This window comes from Hippoglossus hippoglossus, chromosome 1 (assembly GCF_009819705.1).
Source record: "Hippoglossus hippoglossus isolate fHipHip1 chromosome 1, fHipHip1.pri, whole genome shotgun sequence".
In the NCBI taxonomy this organism is placed as follows: domain Eukaryota; kingdom Metazoa; phylum Chordata; class Actinopteri; order Pleuronectiformes; family Pleuronectidae; genus Hippoglossus; species Hippoglossus hippoglossus.
The window spans coordinates 9,908,850-9,931,515 of record NC_047151.1 but is presented as its reverse complement, the minus strand read 5'-3'; the positions used below and the strand labels follow the sequence as shown (position 1 = coordinate 9,931,515).

The window sequence follows — 22,666 nt, the reverse complement described above, 5'->3', positions numbered from 1 at the left end:
CAATTTCATATTAAAAACTTCAAAATCAATGTTCACAGTGTTCTGTAAATAAACCAGCAATGTGCACACCCAGTGCTGCAGCTCTTTCTCTTCATTATCTCGGAGCATTGAAGGCCGGGGGAGGCTCGATTGTTCAAAATGTTAACTTTATTCTGTACAAGTTACCAAACATGAGGTAATTCAGCATTTGTCCGTTTTCTCTGGGCATTAGCTCATGGAGACTTTCTCACACACACACGTGGTTGTAGAATACTCACATACCCGTGTATCTGAAAAATTATTCCTCATAGTAGCTGTAGCTGATATGTAAACCAATCTGTCCTCACTGTTAAGACATTCATTTAGTTCTTGTTTGCAGCCGTGCTTCCAGTCCTTCCATCAAGTAAACAAGATTCAAATAAACAAAAAAATATTCTCACTATTTATCACTTGACAACCAGTTTGTGTCCTCAAGAATGAGTTTGTTGACCTGAGCCACACGGTGCTGTAGTTTATTTTGACTCGATCACATAATGTAACTGCAGCTGAAAATAGACGTCAATAAATGAACTGTTTACTCTAGTTTTGTTTTAGCTAAAGAAGTGCTTGACTGTTCTTTTTTGAAAGACCCTTAAGGTCAAAGGTGAATGAACATGATGTCTCAAGTCTGCCTTTAGGGAATTTCTTCAAATTTTGACCTCATGAGTCTAGAAAAAATTAAGTAATGTAGATTGAAACTGCTCTGGTTGTTGGAAGCAGGGTGGCAATTCTGAATTACATCTTCAATAGCAACAACCAGGGAAACCAGATGACTTGTCAACACCAACAACAAATCAGCGTTGTCCTTTAAGCTTCAAATCTCTTCTTAAGTTCAGACACTTTGATGAGAGGGGAGTCTTCCTCCTTATGCACCTCCGGGCAGTCGTTCTCCTCTGATGAGTGACGTGGCAGGACATGGTGGGTTTGTGTGTTCTCCTTGCTCCACAACACATTGCCCGGTCTCCCAGGTTCATCCGAGCCCTTGGTGCTGGACCTCACCTGAAAGCTCTGGCTGGATCCTTGACTCTGGAAGCGTTCTACAGCAGACAGCACTTTCGGCGTAGAGGGGATTTGTCTTAACTCTCGCTCGGATTTATTCACTGCTTCTTCACAACTTTTGTTCTGGCCTGCTGGACGTTGAGGGTCAGCGGCGAGGCTCTGAGGCCCAGGAGAAGCTGTGCTCTCTGGATTGGCTCTCTCCTGTTGTCCTTGCTGCTCCTCTACCGTGTTGCGATCATGGAGATTCAGTTTTATAAGTGTGTTTAAAGATCTTGTTACCTCTTTTTCTTTGTCGTCCTGGTTCTCATTTCTCTCTTCTGTTGCTATACCTTTTTGTATTTGATCTGTTTCTCTGTGTCCTTCAGTTACCTCGTCACTTCGATTTCTCTCATCCTCCCTCTTTTCTGTTAACCCTTCATCCTCTCGCTTGTCTTTCACTGGTTCCTCTCCTAGGCTCTCTCTCATTTCCTCACCTTCTTTCTTTCTCTTCTCCTCAAACTTCACTTCCTTAAATGTATACGTGTTTTCTTTTTCTCCTCCTGGGTTCCCATTTATCACGACCTTTACTTCTTCCTGTTTCTCTCCATCCTCCCTCTGTCCGCTATTATTTTCCCCTTTTTCACATCTTGCCAGAAGACTCTCTGACTCCTCGTCCTCTGGTACCCCAATGTCTAGGTTCGGCCAGTCAGAGTCCCCCGTCACGTCTGACAGCTCTTCTGTGGTTTCCAGATTCCAGCTGTGCAGGCTGCCACTGCCGCTGATGGACAGACACAAGCTCTCCTGGCTGGGGTTGACTCGACCAAACTGGAATCACAGCAACAGCCCCTGTTAGACTATAGTATTTATGTGTGTGTGTGTGTCTGTGTGTGTGTGTATGAGTTCCTCCTCTTCTTACCTTTGTGATATAATCATGAGTGTCTGGCCCGAACAGATCCAGGCTCCGGGTGCCATACAGCACGCCGCGGTCATTGTAGCTGCGGGAGCTGAGGGTGTCAAAAATCTCCCCGAGCAGATCCATCTCCTCCGGGTCACACAGCAGCGTATCTTCCCCCTCGTCTTCATCCTTCTGGAGCTCAGAGTCAGGCTCAACCACAGGCTCGGACACAGCTCTAAGAACAGAACACAGGATGACACAAACAGGATATTATCATGTTTTACCTGGGTTTCCCTGTTTCTCTGTCTCTTAACTCACTTGCTTTAAGTACATCCAAATATAATTTAATATAATATAATATAAAATGTATGTAAATGTACCAATAACCCATTGACAGTCTAGTACATCCTAGTTACCTTTACATGGAGCCAGTTTTACTGTTGGGTCGAATAGGAGCTTCTTAGAATTTCTATTGATTGTCTGGTTTATTCTCAGTATTTATTTATTCTTTCGCCAGCTTTTAGTAGATGTTCAGCAGCACAGAAAAATGTGTTTGCTCATTCAATAAAGATAGAAAAAAATCACATTGAGCAATGAGCACTTCTTTTCTTTTTCCTGGACGGCTCAATCTGTTAAAATACATCACATTTTGTAAACTCGCCAGATGTTTGTGTGCAAGCTCTTACTTTGAAAGAATAGTTTGTAACTACAGCTGTGAGATAAATGAATAAAGGTAAAACTCTTAATAAGTCCCTCTGATATTAATTGGACTAAACCAGCAAAAAATCTAAACACTCCAGTAAAGTACATGCCCAAAACTGAATAAAAGTACAGTATTTAGGTCAATGTACTTTGTTACTTTGCAACCCTGCTCACCCATCCCATGTATCTCCTGTGTCCTTCATGTTGTCCTGGTCTCTGGGGGACCTGAATCTGAGCAAGGGCCGACGGGGACGTGGCTGATAAGAGGCGACATAGACACAAAGCAACATCCCCACAAACAACATGACAAGTGTTGGGGTGGATCACAATGAAGCAAAAGAAACAGGGCAACACGAGCAGTGGGAGACAGTGGAACAGGCATGATGGGGTCATTAATATATGTGGACGGGATCTCCAATTTAGTAAGAAGCTCAAAATGAATGAGGCTGATGTGTGCAAATGGACGTGTGGTTGTTTTGAGAGAGGTCTCACCTTCCCAAAGTGCTGTGTGATCGGCAGGCGATCCTGCAGGCAGTCAGATTGGGCACGGCGGTGTGCCACTGATCCTCCTCTCTGCAGGGTGTGTTCTTCATTGTGGGCCTGCAATGCACACGCACAAACAGGAAGGAAGGAAGAAGTGACACAGCAAACTTCGGCAGAATTTGCACTAAACAAAGCGCATGCCCACATAAACACGAGCCCACCTTGTGCAGCAGCAGGTTTTTCAGACCAGACTTGGCGAGACCTTTGGCCTGGGAGGGAATAAAACAGATAATGAGGAGAATTGTGTTGGCGCTGCACACAACATTCTCCTGCTGCACTCCTCCCAACACAAACACCTCTACTCACCCTCATGTGTGCTTTGGACTTCATGTTGAGGATTAACGCTCCTCCTCCTTTCTGTCAAGAATGCAAACGCAGCAGTGTTGCACTTTTGAACAAGTTGGGAAAACAAAATGCCCAAATACAAAAGTGTATCACTAAAGATAAAAAGAACTTACCTTTAAATTACCAACTAACTGCTGATACGATTTGCTTGTTCCTGCAGATCAACAGATATACAGAGGATAAGTGATAAGTGAGTAATAGAACATTTGAGACACACGCACACATTCAGACACACACCAGCTGTTGCTTCACACTTTAGGATCTCTTCCTCAAAGAGGTCATCTGGTTCCTTTCCCTTGTTGAGAATATCCAAGCGGCCGTCTATGAACTAAAACAAGACAAATATTATTTATTATTTACTGGACAGGATAATTTCAACAAACTGTATTTTAGAGTCAATTCTGTGGCTTTAAACACGGGGAAGTACTAAGTCTGATATGATATAACCAAACAGATTAGGTGAAAAAAATCCATTATATTAATAATCTAAAATCAAAGGATGCCTGAGACATTAATTATAACCGGCTGCAACCTTTCACTTCTGTTCTCTGCCATACTACCTCCTCTTCACTGTTTAACTGCAGTATTTGTCCAGCAGAGGGCAGCGCAGGGTTTACCTCTTTGAAGAGCTGTAAGTGAACAGCACTCTGCAGGAACTGCCTCATGCTGTGAGATTTGTGATCTAGAAACATCTTCTCGCTGAAACATATTTCACCTTCCTGCAAAGAAGAACAGAGAGAGAGATAAAGAGGCCTTCTGTTCTGACCCGATGAAGCAGAGTTGTAAATGTACCTACTCAGTGAGAATGACGAATAAGCGAAGTCAACGTCATGACCAAAAACACCCAATCACCAAGTGGTTCTGAGTGTCTGCGTCATCATTATCATCCAGACTACACCGGAGTTTTCAAACTAAAACAGGGCCAACAGTGTTTCCAAACATCTCTGTTTCAGTGGCTCTAAAGCTCCGGAGTAGTATGGACAGAAAAGCAGAATATGTCTCCTTTAAAGTGCAATCTATTAATTACCCAATGAGTGAGTGACTGACCTCGTGAGTCTGCAGTGCGTCCCTGTAGCCTCCGAACAGCAGAGCCTGCGCTTTCAGGAAGGCCAGAGAGACCCCGCAGCCTGGAGACACAGCCTGACGCTTCAAACACAGCTTCAGCCCAGACATCTGGAAACAGTTTCACCGACACAGCTCTGACATTAATCTGGATGAACCTACAGTGCTACTGCTGTAAACTAATCACGATCAAAACAGCAACTTTCCATCAAGTGAAGATGAGGAGGGAGTGTGTAAGGTGAAAGAGGGAGGAAACGTTTTGTCTTTTGTCTTTTGTCTGACACTGCAGTAGTTCTTCCATCCCAGGAACTTTCCCTGGGGCCAAGGGATCATTTCAGTCACTCTCGTACTATTGTATTGTCACCAGAGCCACAATTACACGTCCCAATATGTACTTGCTCAGGTGATTTTACTATTTGGCTTTTGTTAGAATGTTTTGGGGCAGATTACCGAACATCCAAACCTACAGCTGCTGCAATGTTTGATTATATCCAAAATAACCACAGTGTCTTTACTGGTTTTATTGACCTCACCTTCGTTCTTCATATATGGAGAAAATGCACAGGAATGTCTAAAATAGACCTTTACTTTCAAGTTCAGTTCCTGCGGTTAACACGCATCACCTGGTTCTGTGCTACAGACCATCATCTAAAAATAGCTTTTAAATAACTTTCCAGTCAAATTTCCCTTATGATACAAACAAAACGAAGAGAGACTCATACAGAATCACAAAAAAAGCACACAATCCTCCACACAGAGAATTTATTACCACATCTGAAGGTATCCTCTTAAGGTCGTCAAAGGGCGTCTCTAGAGTGTTTGTGTCCACATTTAGAATGACAACTTCTTCCAACCCTCGACTCCTCACCTTCTGTCAGACACACACAGACACGTCTCATAATCATTTTCATCACAAACCTGCTGGTAAATTTTAAAGGTTTGGAATTTGACTGAAGCAGTGTTCATCAGTTTACCTCAGCTAGACTGGTGTGGACCCCTATTAGGTAAGGCATAGGTGCACTGTAACCAAATGAAAAACTTGTATTAATACAAGGTCAGTGCACAGGAAGCTGACGAGATGGACAGATTCTTACCAGCAGTAGTCCAGTAGGTGAGGCGGCAGGATAGGTATGAAGATGTGTTGCCAGTACATGGGGTATAACACAGTGCTGAATGCGTGCACACAAGATGTCAGCTACAAAGACAAAATGGAAGGCAGGTTTAGACGATAACAACTCACAGGACACACACACATGTCCGTATGGTCATGTCATGCTGGCCGGTTTGTGATTTCAAGGTAGCACAATGACGGAGTTTATGTTTTCACCCCTGTCCATTTGTCTGTTTGATTGTTTGTTTGTATGATGAGTATTAGGGCCATATTTCATTTTCAGAAGAAAACAAATCTGAGATATCAAGATTTAAGTCCCAATATTAAGATAATAAATTCATAATTTAATGACAAAAAAGTCATACATTTCCAAATAAAGAAATAACCAGTGCTTGATGGAGTTTCGCTCATTTAGTCTCCCAGTTTCAATAACCAATCTCATTGTTTTTTGAGAAACTATGAAACCCCTTTGAGTATCATTCAGATGTAACAAACTACAACTCTGCAGTCGACCACCATTAAACTTCTCTTCCTCCACAAAAGAGGCCACTTCCTCCAAGTCCGCATGGTTCTTTTTTCAGAATAGACACAGTCTCTTGCTCAATCTGTTCAAAGTCTTGATATTTATGATGGTGTGGTGCTGATAAGCCAAAAGATGAAATATTTTGTAATTTGTGAAACTTATACTAAAGCATAACTTAAAAAGACGCTTTCCCAGTTTCACTGCAGGCGACAGCTTTATTATTTCTGCTATTTCCTCTCCAAAATGACATGTGGCCTAAAATGATGACTTCAGTTTCGTTATAAGTGGACTGAGATCTATGAGTTCTTGAATTGAAATTGAATTGAATTTAAGAGGACTGTTGGGCCTTGGTGGAGGTATGTACTCTAGATGCCATTCTAGTTCTAATTGCAATGTTTCAGCATTCATCAGAAGCTCGAGTGGTTTCTGTCTTCACTGGAGGTTAGTAATGTGCTGAAGGGTGAACAGTTATGCTTAGACATTATGTCAAGTATGGTTTCAAAAAAAGGGTAGTGCGTTTCCAGAGAGTGAACACAGAGGCAAACACAATATGATAAAAATAGTAGAATGAATAATGTGAGTCTTACAGTGCTGAGTTTGCTGGCAAAGATCAGAATGCGTCTCTCAAACAGCATGCTGGCGTAGATCTGGAGCAGGTTCCCCACATCTACTGCCACAATCAGCTCTGTTAAGTTCCTCTGGTAAACACACACGCACACACACACACAGACACACCAGTTTAAATGGGCAAGTATTTTGCACAAAACCCCTCTTGCTTTACGAAGGATTTTTTTAATCTGACAAACTCACATTTTCAGGGATGGAAGGGAGACTTCTGGGGTCTGGAGCAATAAAGTATGGAACCTGGTCAAAATGAGTGAAACAGACAAATGTTAATAAACCTGTGTAACTTAAATGAAACATCTTTTTTTTGCTGGATTAGTATTTTCAGCATCATTCAGACAAGTGAGCATCAAAGGTTACAGGATCAGACTTTGGAGTTTCATTCCAAAATTCCGCGTCCTTTATTGTTGTTGTTTTTTGCGTCAAATATTGTTATGTAAAAACGGTGGTGTTTTTATGTAACACAACCTTAAAGTTATAATCTGTAAGACCTTCAGTAAATCAAACCCCTGCTATTGTCCTTCAATGTGTTTACACAGGTTTTCATCATTAATGGGGTACTCATCCATTCCTGTGCTGGATTAAACTTTGTCTTCACTTTGAAACAACACTGAATTAAAGCAACTCTTTTTTCCGACTTTTAATGAGCAGCAGCGCCCTCTGCAGCCAGACGTGGTGACTAATTCTGTTGGGCTAGATTTGTAGCGATTAAGTGGTTTTAATGGAGAGGAAAAAACAAAGCCCATCAATCTCTTGACTGGAGCTCTGAATGTGTATAGTGACTCTGAGAGCGTAAACCCACTTACTGAACTGAAACAAAACGAAACAGAGAGTATTTCTCATAATCCCTGGCTTCCTGAATCAGAGGAGCTGTTGCTTAAACAAACACACCAAACTCTGTAAAGAATTCTTTGTATTTTAAAAGTTTACTCGAGGAGTATGGCAGATAAATGCTGGTCTTAATTACTCCTTTGACGCCCTTTTAACCGATCTACAGTTTGGCTTCACTCGTGAATTTACTGGATGTTATTCTGACAATATAATTTTTGCGACAATCAGTCGGTTAAACAATTCTAATCGGAAATCGTACCCACTCACCAAAGTTACACAGAGCAAGAACAGACTTTGAGGGTGAAGAGTGGGAATGAAAGTGGCTCCATTCTCACAATTCCAAGTCTGTGAACAATCAATCTAATTTAGAAGCTGCTATTTTAAGGTGTTGCATAGTGTTGCTTTAAGTTCCCACTAATGCAAACTGCAGTTCTTGAATCAATAGTACTACATTTTATTTGCTGCTACTATGCTAACCATGGGGTATTGCAAAATCAATTAGGAATAAAATCTGAAAAATGGGTTAGAACTTGAATAGTATTGTCTATATTGTTGTACCAGGGAATTGTTTTAGTTTATGAATCTTTCAAACGGAGGATTTTCCATTTTGGAATGAAATGCAAAAATCCACAAAATACACTCAGCTGTACATTTGAGGCATTACTCGTAAGACAAAGGATTTTGGGGATGAGGTCAGTAGGGTCACGGGTTATGAATACATACAGATAACTGACTAAATTTAAGATGTTAATGGTGTTAAGTTTGATTGATTCGAGGGCTGAGAGACAAGGTTTTAGTCGGCACACATCAGGTTTAGTCAACAAGCACAGACAGCTGAAGTTTTCCAGCAGGAGTTAGTTTGTCTCTGCTCAGCAAATGTTCCAGACCACGTGAACTCCAGCAGGACTCACCCCCTCTTGACCCTCCGGGTGTCCGACAGGATGGGACACCCCTGTGCTGACCAATAGCTGCTCTCCCTCAGAAAAAAACACAACACGCTAACCACCGACAGAAAACAGCAGTAAAGTTGTGAGGTTTGACCCCTTTGAGATTTACCATCTGCAGAGTGACGGATCCAGCTGCCAGTGGTACGGGCTGCTGGTAGAGAGCAGCCAGCAGCGCCTTCATCTCATTGGTCTGTTGAGAAGACAATGTCCGTTACGTTAATGATACCTTATGAAAGACTAATGTAGAAGCAGAAACATTAGACACAAGCTGTGGAAACTCACCTGTCCCTTTGTCATGTAATCAGCCAAGCTGTTGAGAAGTTTGTAAAACACTTCAAACCAGGGGAGGTAACTGGATTTGAATGGAAGAAAAATGGGTTTAATTGAGGTGCTAGAGTCATGGTTTAACATTCAGACACATGCACACACACACACACACGTACCTGAGTATGCAAAGGCAGGTGTGCATGCTGTTGGCGAGACGACAGAAGCCGAAGCGTTGGCATCCCTCAAGGTCAGTGAGAACGAAAGTGAAGTGCTGCACGGCCACTCCAGCCCTCACTCTGAGCAGATGAACAGGGTTGGACACATGGAAAACAAAAACAGTCTAGAAGCTGGAGTGAGCTGCAAACCAGCCAGTTTATACTCACCTCTGTATGTCATATGGGAAGCAGAATCTAGGTAATGTCTGAAAGGACTCCTAGCAGAGAGGAATAAGCAGAAACAAATCAGCTCAAGCGATCAGGAGTATGCGGCCGTGCTGGTGGATCTGTGAGGCTGTAGAGGCAGATGTTTGTTGGAGTGTCCTGCTGCTATTTCAAATTTGACCTCTGTCAAGGAGATATGTTTTTGTCTGCATTTGTTTGTTTGTTATTTAGCCAGATTAACAAAAACGACAATTAAATATTGGTCTGGATCTGGATCAAGGGCCGGATCATTAACAGTCTGAGATGTTTAGGGGACTGATATTTATGACTGTGTGCAATTTGGTGCAGATCCAAATAAAAAGACAAGTACATCTCAGCCTGATGGTAATGTGATATGTTTACTAAATTAAAGTTCGGGGCAGAACCTGCAGCTATATGAACAATCTGGGTATCATGATTGTCTGATGATAAAAATCATGGCAGTCCATGAGAAGGTTAATGAGATATTATAATCTGCACCAAAGTGGTGAATGGACAAACCAATTGACATTACAATCTATAGGACCAAGCTGCTAATGAAGCTAAAAACAAGCTGCGAGGGTCATAACTTCCACCAAAAAGGTTAATGTTTTCATTGCTGTTTGTCTGTTTGTGGGTCTGTTTGTCAGGTTATGCAAAATCTACTGATTTCATTGAAACTTGGTGGAAGGATGGGATATGGGCCCAAGAACAAACCACCACATTTAGCTATGGATCCAAACACGGGCGTGGATAATATTGTGAAACTTTGGGGTGTTTTTTGTCATTTTCACTAATTTCAAAGGGAATATTTTATGAATATTGATCGGAAAAAAACAGGCATATTAAGGGAACTGATATCTATGGTGGACTCTACTCTACTGAGTGTCATTCTAGTTTATGATCTGACATTATATCCACAAATATATTGTTACAGGGGCAGGAGACATGAGCGACTACCTCATCGCTGAAGTCATCTGGAAACTGAAACAGCACATCAGGATCTGTAACAGTCAAAGAAATGAATAAACATCTTCGCCCAGTTTTACAGAGGCAGAAAGAAAATAAAGTATCTGTGGTAAATGATCACAAATGGCCAAATTCAATAACTGTCGCATGGCAATCAAAGAATGTTTGAACCCCTTCATCCCGTTCGTTAGTTGCTAAGTCCTTCACATAACCACAACATGTTCTCATCTGTTTCAAATATGGCTAGACAGCAGGCTGTGTGGTTTGACTGATCACATGACAGGAAGCACAGGCAACTCTCAGCTCTACAGAAACACCACACACTAAGTCTTAACATTTTACTGTTTCACTACACAGAAATGATCTAGAGGTGCTTTTTTGTTTTTTGGAGCCAATCTCAGAGGGTGTTTAACAGTCGTGCCGTGTGCCAGGCAGGAAAATGACAAGAAGATGACGAGCAGAGTCAGAGGAAAGTGTTTCAGGAACAAGTTTGTATCAACTTCTCATTGACTGACAAATCACTACGCTCATGTAGGTCACTCCCCCGTCTAACCTGGCACTGCAGGGAATGGGGACAGGGGCCTCACCTTTGTCTCTGGCGACAGGACAAGTTGCTTCAAAGAACCAGTAGAAGGTTTGCTCAGGGTTTTGTCTGACAGCAAAGAGATAGACGTTAGAGAAGTTTATAAAGTGTATTACCCATCAAAATATTCATATAGATAGATAGATAGATAGATAGATAGGTAGGTAGGTAGGTAGATAGATAGATAGATAGATAGATAGATAGATAGATAGATAGATAGATGAAGGTAATGTAATAATGTAATGTAATAAAGGTATCGGGCACATAGCACACAAAACAAGATGTGAAAATATAAGAGCAAAACTCTACAAAGTATTAACAATAAAGATCTAAAAATTTCAGATAGTATAATAATAGAGAGAAAGAGAGAGAGCACAATGTTCATTATACAACTATATATGTATTATTAAACAGCCCAGTTCTTGTGGGTTTTGATCAAAAACTGGTTCAACATGAAATGTATTATAAGTGATTCGGGGCTGCTGCAGGAAACTTCCTGTGCAGTTGCGAGAGGAAGTAATGAAAACCACAAGAACAGAGTGATGATGATGATGAAAGTAGAAGAAGAAAATTACTCGATAAAACTTACTTCAGTCTGGAGCCCATGCTGTCCGAATGTGCTCGTGTCCATGTGTTAGTCCAGGGGGGCAGAGAGATAAGTCGTCCACCCTGATGTGGTGTATATGAAGATAGAGCACAGCAGAAACAGCAGTCTGCACAAACAGCGACAGAGTGACCCAACACTTCCTGATTTATCTCATGTGTGTTGTCAATGTATGTGTGACGTCTGTTGTACACCACCTCTTCTTACCTCTCCATTGCTCAGCCTTTACTTATTGGAAAGTTTAAGTTGTATGTATCTGCATGAGCAGCAGCTGGAATGTCCAATTTGTAGAATAACATTTTTGCATTAAGAAATATCACTGTCTTCCTGTGATTTCATTTTTCATTTCCATACTACAACTTTTAAAAGCTAATCTATTATATAAAGTGGAATGGCCATTATTAAACCCATTAGATCTCCATGATTTTGTAATGTGCCAACAACATTGAAGCTGTTTGTTATTTTGTTTGAGGGTTGATCTATGTTGTGGGATGCAACGACGTACATTTACTTCCTTACTGTACTTAAATATATTTTTCATTTATCTGTACCTTATTTAAGTAGATTTATTTTCAAGTATTTTTTACTTGTACTCCAATACATATATCAGCAAATATCTACTTTCTACTCCAACACAATTTTACAGTTTTTTATATTTTGAAATGAATAAATAACATGAGAATTGTTCCAATGTAGGCCAAGACTCCATAATGAAGGGAATAGGCTACTCCCTGCAAGTACATTGACTTTTAATAATTTAATTATATTTAAAAGCAAGAACCCAATTAATCACTTTTACTCAAGTTGGAAAGTTGATGTGGTACTTTTAATTCTAATACAAGTATATTTAAAAGCGCTTTCTTTTTCACTGGTTGAAAAGTAGATACTTTTGAACATTTGTCTTGTTTGTACTTTTACTTAAGTTAAATGCTTGAGTACTCCCTCCACCACTGTGTATAAACCAGTATTGACCACAGGACTATTTCTCCTTTAATGATGGTGTCTAGTTATCTTTCAAGAAAACCGGCTGGGTAAGTACTTCTATCAAATCAGAACATGTGCCGATACTGGTTTCATAGCGGAAGAGGCAACAGTGTGCATATCCTGCCCAGAGGAACCAAACTGCCAGATCTCACTGCCCCCTTGTGGCGATCAAGCAACATTACCTAATCTGTGGACAATACTGGTCTCCATTTTGGTTTCATGCTGACATGACAAGGAAAACCTGAAAAAAGTCACTGATTCTCTCCTTGGTCGATTCGGTTTAGTTCAATAATTGTTTAATCTACAGAAATATATTTTTGGGGATATAGATCAGAGAGTGAGCTTTACTTACCAATATAAATTGAAACAATCTCCTATATTAGCACATCATTTTAAAAAGAATAAAAAATTGTTATGCATCAAACACAAAATAATTTTTCACAACAAGTTTATTTCAATCAATGGCAAATTAGACAATTGCTCAGATATAGGTGAGTTGAACGGTTTTATTGATGGAACTGCTGGGTGATAAATGAGCATCACCAGAAGGCTACAGAACAAAGAGCACAAGCACAACTGTGTTAGCTACCTCTACATGAGAACTAAGATGGGAGGGTCAGCTTGGTGTTGTAAATCCTACTCAAGGTGGAGAGAGGAAGAGAGGAAAGAAAAGAAAACACAGGGAAGGGAGCAAGGGAATGAGTGGACTGTAAAAATAAAGAGTAGAGAGCAGAGTAGGGCTGAAGTCAGGGGAAGAATGGATGGAGTTGTGACGAGTGCAGTGGAGAAATGAGTGATTCAGCCTCAGGCCACCTCTTCCTCTCCCTCCTCCTCGAACTCGCCCTCCTCGGCCGTGGCGTCCTGGTACTGCTGGTACTCGGACACCAGGTCGTTCATGTTGCTCTCTGCCTCAGTGAACTCCATCTCATCCATGCCCTCGCCGGTGTACCAGTGGAGGAAGGCCTTTCTGCGGAACATGGCGGTGAACTGCTCGGAGATGCGCTTGAACAGCTCCTGGATGGCCGTGCTGTTGCCGATGAAGGTGGCAGCCATCTTGAGCCCACGTGGAGGGATGTCGCACACGGCTGTCTTGACGTTGTTGGGGATCCATTCCACAAAGTAGCTGCTGTTCTTGTTCTGCACATTCAGCATCTGCTCGTCCACCTCCTTCATCGACATGCGCCCACGGAAGATGGCGGCCACTGTCAGGTAGCGGCCGTGGCGTGGGTCGCAGGCAGCCATCATGTTCTTGGCGTCAAACATCTGCTGAGTGAGTTCGGGCACAGAGAGGGCTCTGTACTGCTGGCTGCCGCGGCTGGTCAGGGGGGCAAAGCCGGGCATGAAGAAGTGCAGACGGGGAAAGGGCACCATGTTGACGGCCAATTTACGGAGGTCGGCGTTGAGCTGGCCGGGGAAACGCAGGCATGTTGTCACGCCGCTCATGGTGGCAGAGACCAGGTGGTTGAGGTCTCCGTAAGTGGGTGTGGTGAGTTTGAGAGTGCGGAAGCAGATGTCGTACAGGGCCTCGTTGTCGATGCAGTAAGTCTCATCTGTGTTCTCAACCAGCTGGTGGACAGACAGGGTGGCGTTGTAGGGCTCCACCACTGTGTCTGACACCTAGAGATAGAACACGCAGAGGTCAGGGCGCTGAAGAGCCAGAAAACGTACAAACAAAAAGAATTTGGACATAATCTCTGTACCTTAGGAGAGGGCACCACGCTGAAGGTGTTCATGATACGATCAGGGTACTCCTCGCGGATCTTGCTGATTAGCAGCGTTCCCATGCCGGAGCCGGTGCCACCGCCCAGGGAGTGTGTGAGCTGGAAACCCTGGAGGCAGTCGCAGCTCTCAGCCTCCTTCCTCACTACGTCCATGACAGAGTCCACGAGCTCAGCTCCCTCTGTGTAGTGACCCTTGGCCCAGTTGTTACCTGCTCCACTCTGGCCTGGAGGGAAAGGACTCATTACAATCTTTCCGTTGAATATTCATATAATTAACATCATTAAATCTACAAGTATTACTAATACAATTTTCATATGACAACCAGTCCGATAGAGCTTAAATACGACGGCTACACAACTGTTCATGGTCGGTCTCTCTTTTTTCCCCTCTCTCCCGTCTCCTTTTCCACCCACCTCTCCTTTTTTCTCTGCTCACTCCAAACTGGTCGAACCAGATGGTCACCCACATAGAATCAAAAGGTTTCTTCCTGTAAAAAGTGTTTGCTCGTTGTGAGTTTCTCTATAATTTTTAAGGTCTTGCTATGTAAAAGTACCTTGTGATAATGTATGTTGTTATTTGGCGAAATAAAAATTAAACTTAATTGAATATTCAGCCTCATTTATCACTACTGTCTTAGTTTGTCCTTTCAACTCTGAAACTGTTTTACTTTGCAATTTAGACTGCAGCAATTCTCATTAAAATGCTGATAATTTATATGACCTTATTCTGCTTGTGTAATGAGTGACTAAATGTGCATGTGTGACTGTACCGAAGACAAAGTTGTCTGGTCTGAAGAGCTGGCCAAAGGGGCCGGAGCGGACAGAGTCCATGGTGCCTGGCTCCAGATCCACCAAGATGGCCCTCGGGACGTATTTCCCACCTTGAACAAAACAAGCATGGGTCAGAACTATTGCAGAGAAAAGACATAACAAATTAGTATGTGTGTGGTTCTGTCTTTACCTGAAGCCTCATTGTAGTAGACATTTATTCTGTCCAGCTGCAGGTCGCTGTCTCCATGATAACTGCCTGTTGGGTCGATACCGTGCTCATCACTGATCACCTCCCAGAACTGCAGACAGATTGGTGGGTGAGATTAGAGACCAGTAGGTAAAATCCCTGACAATAGTGTGAAGTTAAATATTGAGTGAGCACAGGAGCTGATAGACTTTACAACCTGGTGCAGATGTTTAGCTACAGCAGCATCACCGTGATGTTTTAGAATATAGGACGAGATGTTGAATATCCCTTGTACATTTGAAGGTCTTTTGCACAATTTAGGTTACCGAGTAGTAGATGTTAGGGACGTAACTGCGCACTTTAGCGCCATCAAGTGTTTTGGGCTTGTAATCAAAGATACAGGCTGAACTTAAATACACTAAGGCTAATCTGACCACTGGCTTGTATGGCAGTACTATGAAAGCCATGTGGCCGGCTCAGTAGATGAGACATTATGCCTTTTTAAACTAAACACTTTCCCATTCTTCAACATAGGACAAGATGGATACATATAAACGTCCTGCCGCACTAATCAGTTAATGTAATAGGATGTTAGTGACACATCTTCAGTTGTGCATCTTAGTGTCATCAGGTGTGTCCGACCTTTTAATCACAAGACACCCTCTTCTAAGGCCGGCCCACCAAAGGATGATCAGAAGTTGGTGTCCATAGCATCTCGGGGCCCAGTTGGGATCTTTCATCCTGATCAATAGTCATTGGCTGCAGCGCTCTGCAGTGTGCGATGTTTCTTTTATGGTCTGACGCAGGACTTGTCTGAGGATCCCCAGATCTTTCAGCAACCTGATGGTTGGTGTTACACGAATACCCCTGTAGCCAACCTCCACTGACCACTCCTGGTCAGTGGAGGTTGGTCCCTGTTCCCCCTCATGGACAAATGTTGTCCTTTGAATTGCATAGCAATTATTTTATATAAGCATTTTATTGATATATTGATTTTTTTGTGATATTGCTATAGATGAGATTGCTTTACTGCCCAAATACTATTATGTTTCACCTAAAATGAACAGAACCCAAATGATAGAATAATATTATAAGAACCAATTCATGATACCAGCTTCTCTCCGCCCTGGGGGGGGATCCCTCACTTGTGGCTCTTTGGGGTTTTTGCAGTGCAGATTGTTAAAACCTAAGATGCATTTGTGATCATGGTCTTTACAAATGATTTATTGATTAAAGTGTGTATTTCTCTATCTTACAGACACATTATTAACGATTGAAAAGACTGATTGGATTAAATAAATTCTTGTTGGTTGCCGCCCTAGAATGATATCTGAATATAAATTAATCTACCTCAAATTCATCTTTACTCGACGGATCCCTGCACTGAGGCTGATGCCAGTCATACTGCGTCATGCAGAGATGGGGATAAACATCTGCGTTTGACCCAATTACGGATTTCATTTCATATGATCCAATGCGGGTAGGGGAGAGTGTGTGTGTGTGTGTGAGTGGTGGGGGGTGGGGGGTGGTGCGCCTGTAGGCGTTCTGGTGAATTGCGAGCCACACCTCGATCACACCACCCTCCATCTCACACACACACACACACACACATCATTCGTTGGATTGTCTGGTTTCAGGGTGAAACATGAATCTTGTTTCTTCGCCCCTCTGTCTCTCAGCGACGGTGCTAAGTTGACGCGCCTCGTGTGAAACCCGGCGGGGACATCTCTGCCGGCCACCGCCCATACTCCTAAGAGTCGCTTTGAGCACCACGACCCTCCCCTCCTCGCTGACCTATTTACTGTCTGATGTGGGGAGAAATGGCGTCGTGACTGGGCTTAATGGCTCGGGTGGGGAGAAATGGCGTCGTGACGGGGCTTAATGGCTCGGGTGGGGAAAAATGGCGTCGTGACGGGGCTAACCGCCCCGGCGGGAGAAATAGCGCCATAACGGGGCTAACCGCCTCGTGTAGGGAGAAATAGCGTCGTGACGGGGGTTATTGTCTCCAGTGGGGAGACATGGCGTCGTGACGGGGCTTACTGGCTCGGGTGGGGAGACATGGCGTCGTGGCGGGGCAGAATACACTCGAGTCCAGTCAAATAAAGCGGTTATCAGGTCGACAAGGGCCCGGGCGGCTGCGTGCTAGCGGGATTTCCTACCTTTGCTCCAATCTGGTTCCCGCACTGTCCGGCCTGCAGGTGCAGGATCTCACGCATGTTGTCGGTGCGGTGGTGGTGGCTCTGTCTATGAAGAAGAAGCTGGTACCGTCTCCGGTGCTGCTGGCTGGATGCTGGCTGCTGGGTGTCGGTGTTGGGTGCTTCTGCTTCGGTGGACTCTCCCGGGTTGAATGGCGCAGGAGCTGTGGCTGTGCTATAAGCCTACGCAGTTTTCTAGTCACCTTGCTCCTCCCACTCCTACTGCGCATGCGCCCTCCTTCCCGGTGCTGCAGCATGACGTCATCGCCATGGCAACGGGATCCGGCCCCAGCCGGTGAATCAGCCCGTGTCTGAGCGTGTGCCTGCAGGACCGGTGGCTGTGGGCCTGGCACTGCTGAGAGGGATGAGAAATAAACCAACCCACAGCTTAACTCACAGACCTGCGCCATGACTACCGATCCACTGTCAGCACACATCAACATGGATGCTGTTCTATAAATGCATATGAATACAGTAATGTGTGTCTGGATGGGAGTAGTGCCAGTCATTCCAATCACTCAAATCTAAACAGGAAGGAGCAAATCCTAGCAAAAACATTATAGAGACCAGAAAGCGACGGATCCCTCTACCAGGGCGGAGAGGAGTGAAATAAATGCTGTGTAACAGAGCACGTCAATAAAATAATAAAACATTCATGAGAAAAGACTGGAGAGGTGTATCAATGTTTACAGTATTTTTACTAAAGAGAATGTGTGACAGAGATGAAGGGAGCAGCAACAATGACAATTGTAATGACAGTAATAGTAGAATATGTGTCATGACTCTGCACTTATTACTCTGGACATTGCCTCCTGAATAAGGAGTGCTTTAGTTTAGATTATAGATTCTTTGCTTGTTTTTGCCTGAACCTGTTTTTTCCTTGTGTTTGGATTTATGTTTCTCCGTGAGTTCTGTTTCCTGTTTTATTTTGTAGTTTTTTTTCTCCTTGCGTGTTTCCGACTTGACTTCCTGTCTTTGTCCTGTTTCCCGCCCTTGTGATTGTCTCCACCTGTTCCTCATTTGTCCAATTACCCCTGCCTCCCCTGTGCACCATGCACGTGCAGGGGGGGGCTGGACCCGCCCTGAACCCGCCCCTTTGCCCCTGATGCCCAAAAGTGCCCTTTTGTCAGAGGCATGTTTTCCTTTTTAGTGTGTGTGTGTGTGAAATCCTGCCCATGGCCCTTCATGAACAGCATTTAACAATTAATAATAATTTAACTATAAATAAACTGACCTGGATGCCGTCAGTCACATGATGGGTTTTGGGGTTTTGACCTGACCTGAGCTCACCCTGATGTGCCCTCTGCTGCAGCTGCCACCCAGATGCCCAGCGCTGTCTGAGGCAGCGGGTGCAAAAACTTTAACACTGGTAAATGGGGTTTGCATCAGTGTGCACATTATTTAGTGTATTTCTACATGAACCCAGTGAGCAATGAACATGCATAGATGTGGTTTATAATGCTGTGCGCACTGAGGAAAACCCGTATGATGGCCGTTTTGTTTCTTTATGTATTTCTTATGTCATGGGCGAGTACTTCTGTCCACCGTTTTACACACTGTGTGTGTGTGTGCCACAAAAAAATTAAAATCACTAAACATTTAGTGCATGGATTTGACTGTGATTTGCTCATCCTCCCAATTATCAATACTTGTTTTTTATTTATTTAATTATCATTCAAATTTAAAAAATAAATATAAATTCAGAACAGGATTAGAATATTGTAAATATCACAAAATATTATTTCAACAGCAGCAACAGTGATATGTACAACAGCCCAATCACAATAAACACAATATCTAACTGGAAAGAAATTTGTTTCAGTAGAATAAATAATGTTGTTGACATCAAAATACTGTGGAAAACGAAATGTCACTGTTTGTGTGTGTTTTTTCGGTGTATCATATTTTCTCCTGATATTTCATTCTGCAGTGCAATGCATGCCTTGTAAAGAGAGGAGATAAAAGCAAAAAAAAGGGAGCTGTGTGAGGCTGCTAAAGGCAGCTGATCCCTGACCAGCTGGATTACAAAGAGCACAACAGGAAAGAATAAGACATGTACCAGTTGTTCACAATGCAGTTGTTCAATCTTAGACAACAACAATAATAAACAACACAATATTGCAATATATTAATTCTTTAATGTATTCTATACAAGGTGGGCCTATTATTGATTAGGTGCAAAAGTAGATGATTATGGTTAATACAAGTATAGATTAATGCTGCAATAGTAAATTGTGCCTTGTTCCCAGATGCACAGCAAGTGGAAAGTGATGCGTCAGAGGAGGAGATGGAGACACAGCAAGGAGAGAAAGAGGGAGGAGTGTGCCACAGCCCAGAGACAGAGAGCAGGGATGACTGGTTTAATCAGCTAATATCTCTCCTATGTTTTCCTGTGCTTTTTTGGTTTGTTGAATTTGCCTGAATTAAAGGACACTTTTTTGTTACACATTTTGTTCTGCATTTGTGGGTCCTCCTGCTTCCATAAAACCTGACAATATGTGAGTAAGCATATTCTAAATCTAAGCAATTTATTTATATTATAATCCACGATCAACCGCCACCACGATCCATAAACCACAATCCAGGATGTGGCCGCCTGGATCCATCCATCCATCCATCCATCCATCCATTATTTATACTGCTTATCCTTTTAGGGTTGTGGGGGGATCTGGAGCCAATCCCAGCTGCCATTTTGAAAGAGGCGTGGTACACCCTGGACATGTCACCAGAGTATCACAGGGTCAACAGACAAAGACATCATCCAATCATACCTTCCTGGTCAATTCGGAGTCTCCAAATAACTTAACCCCAATCTGCATGTCTTCCGAGTACCTCAAGAAAACCCATGCAGATATGCTGAGAACATGCAAACTCCACGTAGAAAGACCCTGACCTCTTTGCTGTGAGGCAAACGTGCTTACCACAGCACCACTTTGCTGCCCAAGGTTGTGAAATGATTTCCATGAATCAAATACAATGTTAACCAAGAAGAAATGGCACATTCTGGCTATAATTGTTACAAAGATGACAAAATAATAGTTACATTTTCAGATAAAACCATGCAAATACAATAATCAGGCTTGTCTTTGTCTCCACATGACCCCTGAGATGATTCAGTCATAGCAGTCGAGGCAGGTTAATTTGTAGCACCATAAAATACATCGCAACATGTGCAAAAAGGAGATTTTTTTTCACGAACCTACTCAAACCAATATCCTCGGGAATAATGGCAGTCTTAAGTCTTTGGCACCCATATTTTGGGGGTGGGGGAGAGAAGAATTTCGGACCCCAACTTAGATTCAATTAGATTCAGATTTGGGAAAACTCTTAATGGGAAGCAAGATGGAAGCAAAGGAGGAATCCAGAACAGACATGTAAAAGATGAGCAGCATAATAAGTCATGACAATCAATAGCTGATGACAAAATCATACATAGGCCATTATCTCACCTCACCTCTTCTTATCTCACCTCATCTAATTGCATCTGACCTCACCTTATCTAATCTGATGGAATCTGATTTTATAGCATCTCATATCACCTCATCTCACCTCATCTAATCACATCTCAATTCATCTCAACTTGGCTCACCTCACCTCATCTAATCACATCTCATTGCATCTCACCGCATCTCAATCACATCTCACCTCATCTCAATCACATCTCACCTCATCCCACCTCATCTCATATCATCGCATCTCACCTCACCTCATCTCATGTCATCTAATCACATCTCATCTCATCTCATCTAATCTCATCCAATTGTATCTCACCTCACCCCACCTCATCTAATCACATCTCATCTCACCTCACCTCACCTCACCTCATCTAATCTCATCAAATTGTATCTCACCTCATCCCACCTCATCTCATCTCATCTCATCACATCTCATCTCACTTCACCTCACCTCACCTAATCTCATCCAATTGTATCTCACCTCATCCCACCTCATCTCATATCACCTCATCTCATCTCATCTCATCTCATCCAATTGTATCTCACCTCACCCCACCTCATCTCATCTAATCACATCTCACTTCACCTCACCTCACCTCATCCAATTGTATCTCACCTCACCCCACCTCATCTCATCTAATCACATCTCACTTCACCTCACCTCACCTCACCTCATCTAATCTCATCCAATTGTATCTCACCTCATCCCACCTCATCTCATATCACCTCATCTCATCTCATCTAATCATATCTCATCTCATCTCATCTCATCTCACCTCATCTCATCTCATCTCATTTCATTTCATTTGATCTCACCTCATCTGATCACATCTCACCTCACCTCACCTCACCTCATCTAATCTCATCTCATCTTGTCTTACCTCACCTCACCTCATCTAATCACATCACATCTCATCTCATCTCATCTCATCTCATCTCGTCTCACCTCATCTGATCTAATCACATCTCACCTCACCTCACCTCATCTCATCTAATCACATCTCACCTCACCTCACCTCATCTAATCTCATCCAATTGTATCTCACCTCATCCCACCTCATCTCATATCACCTCATCTCATCTCATTTCATCTCATCTCATCTAATCATATCTCATCTCATCTCATCTCACCTCATCTCATCTCATCTCATTTCATTTCATTTCATTTCATTTCATTTCATTTCATTTCATTTGATCTCACCTCATCTCATCTCACCTCATCTGATCACATCTCACCTCACCTCACCTCACCTCATCTAATCTCATCTCATAACATATCATCTCATCTGATCACATCTCATCTCATCTTGTCTTACCTCACCTCACCTCATCTAATCACATCACATCTCATCTGGTCTCACCTCATCTGATCTAATCACATCTCATCTCATCTAATCACATCTCACCTCACCTCACCTCACCTAATGGCATCTCACCTCACCTCATCTAATGGCATCTCACCTCACCTCACCTCACCTCATTTAATTTCATCTCATCTCATCTCACAACATCTCATAACAACTCATCTCATCTCATATCACCTCATCTCATCTCATCTAATCACATCACATCTCATCTCATCTCATCTCACCTCATCTCATCTCATCTCACCTCACCTCATCTTATCTCATATCATCGCATCTCACCTCACCTCACCTCACCTCACCTCACCTCATCTCATCGCACCTCACCTCACCTCACCTCACCTCATCTCATCTCATCTCACCTCACCTCACCTCATCTCATATCACCTCATCTCATCTCATCTCATCTAATCACATCTCATCTCATCTCATCTCATCTCACCTCACCTCATCTAATCTCATCCAATTGTATCTCACCTCACCCCACCTCATCTCATATCACCTCATCTCATCTCATCTCATTTCATCTCATCTCATCTAATCATATCTCATCTCATCTCATCTCATCTCACCTCATCTCATCTCATTT

General features: G+C 42.8%; 2 protein-coding genes across 4 annotated transcripts; both read right to left on the bottom strand.

The window, feature by feature from the left end:
- Window positions 1-602: 602 nt before the first annotated feature.
- On the bottom strand, window positions 603-11,548 carry si:dkey-76b14.2 (DENN domain-containing protein 1B). 3 transcript variants are annotated; one of them, XM_034597043.1, is made up of 23 exons: window positions 11,386-11,548; window positions 10,801-10,865; window positions 10,205-10,248; window positions 9,230-9,279; window positions 9,023-9,142; window positions 8,862-8,931; window positions 8,689-8,769; window positions 8,544-8,609; window positions 6,988-7,041; window positions 6,765-6,875; window positions 5,638-5,738; window positions 5,518-5,563; window positions 5,313-5,411; window positions 4,529-4,654; window positions 4,099-4,200; window positions 3,719-3,809; window positions 3,595-3,635; window positions 3,443-3,493; window positions 3,298-3,345; window positions 3,086-3,193; window positions 2,768-2,850; window positions 1,913-2,126; window positions 603-1,821 (listed from the first exon to the last, which is right to left on the bottom strand). In XM_034597043.1, exons 1-23 carry the CDS (start codon window positions 11,400-11,402, stop codon window positions 826-828), a joined length of 2,784 nt encoding a protein of 927 aa, XP_034452934.1. In that variant the 5' UTR covers window positions 11,403-11,548; the 3' UTR covers window positions 603-825. The 3 variants fall into 3 exon arrangements, with proteins under 3 accessions (XP_034452934.1, XP_034452925.1, XP_034452943.1); XM_034597034.1 differs by having other exon boundaries at window positions 5,313-5,414; window positions 11,386-11,547; XM_034597052.1 differs by lacking the exon at window positions 8,544-8,609 and having other exon boundaries at window positions 5,313-5,414; window positions 11,386-11,547.
- A 1,267-nt stretch (window positions 11,549-12,815) lies between these two features.
- LOC117768882 (tubulin beta-4B chain-like) lies at window positions 12,816-17,483 on the bottom strand. Its single transcript, XM_034597365.1, has 5 exons — window positions 17,223-17,483; window positions 15,067-15,175; window positions 14,876-14,986; window positions 14,085-14,329; window positions 12,816-14,001 (listed from the first exon to the last, which is right to left on the bottom strand). The coding sequence occupies exons 1-5, from the start codon at window positions 17,277-17,279 to the stop codon at window positions 13,189-13,191; spliced, it is 1,335 nt and encodes a 444-aa protein (XP_034453256.1). The 5' UTR covers window positions 17,280-17,483; the 3' UTR covers window positions 12,816-13,188.
- Between the last annotated feature and the right edge of the window lie 5,183 nt (window positions 17,484-22,666).

Coding starts and splice junctions, on each gene's coding strand:
- si:dkey-76b14.2 (XM_034597034.1), bottom strand. Junction 7,042..8,543: donor ACCCGGAGGGTCAAGAGGGG/GTGAGTCCTGCT, acceptor CATTTTGACCAG/GTTCCATACTTTATTGCTCC. Junction 3,346..3,442: donor AGTCCAAAGCACACATGAGG/GTGAGTAGAGGT, acceptor ATTCCCTCCCAG/GCCAAAGGTCTCGCCAAGTC.
- LOC117768882 (XM_034597365.1), bottom strand. CDS start 17,279: ATGCGTGAGATCCTGCACCTGCAGGCCGGACAGTGCGGGAACCAGATT. Junction 15,176..17,222: donor GGAACCAGATTGGAGCAAAG/GTAGGAAATCCC, acceptor ATCTGTCTGCAG/TTCTGGGAGGTGATCAGTGA. Junction 14,987..15,066: donor CTACTACAATGAGGCTTCAG/GTAAAGACAGAA, acceptor GTTTTGTTCAAG/GTGGGAAATACGTCCCGAGG.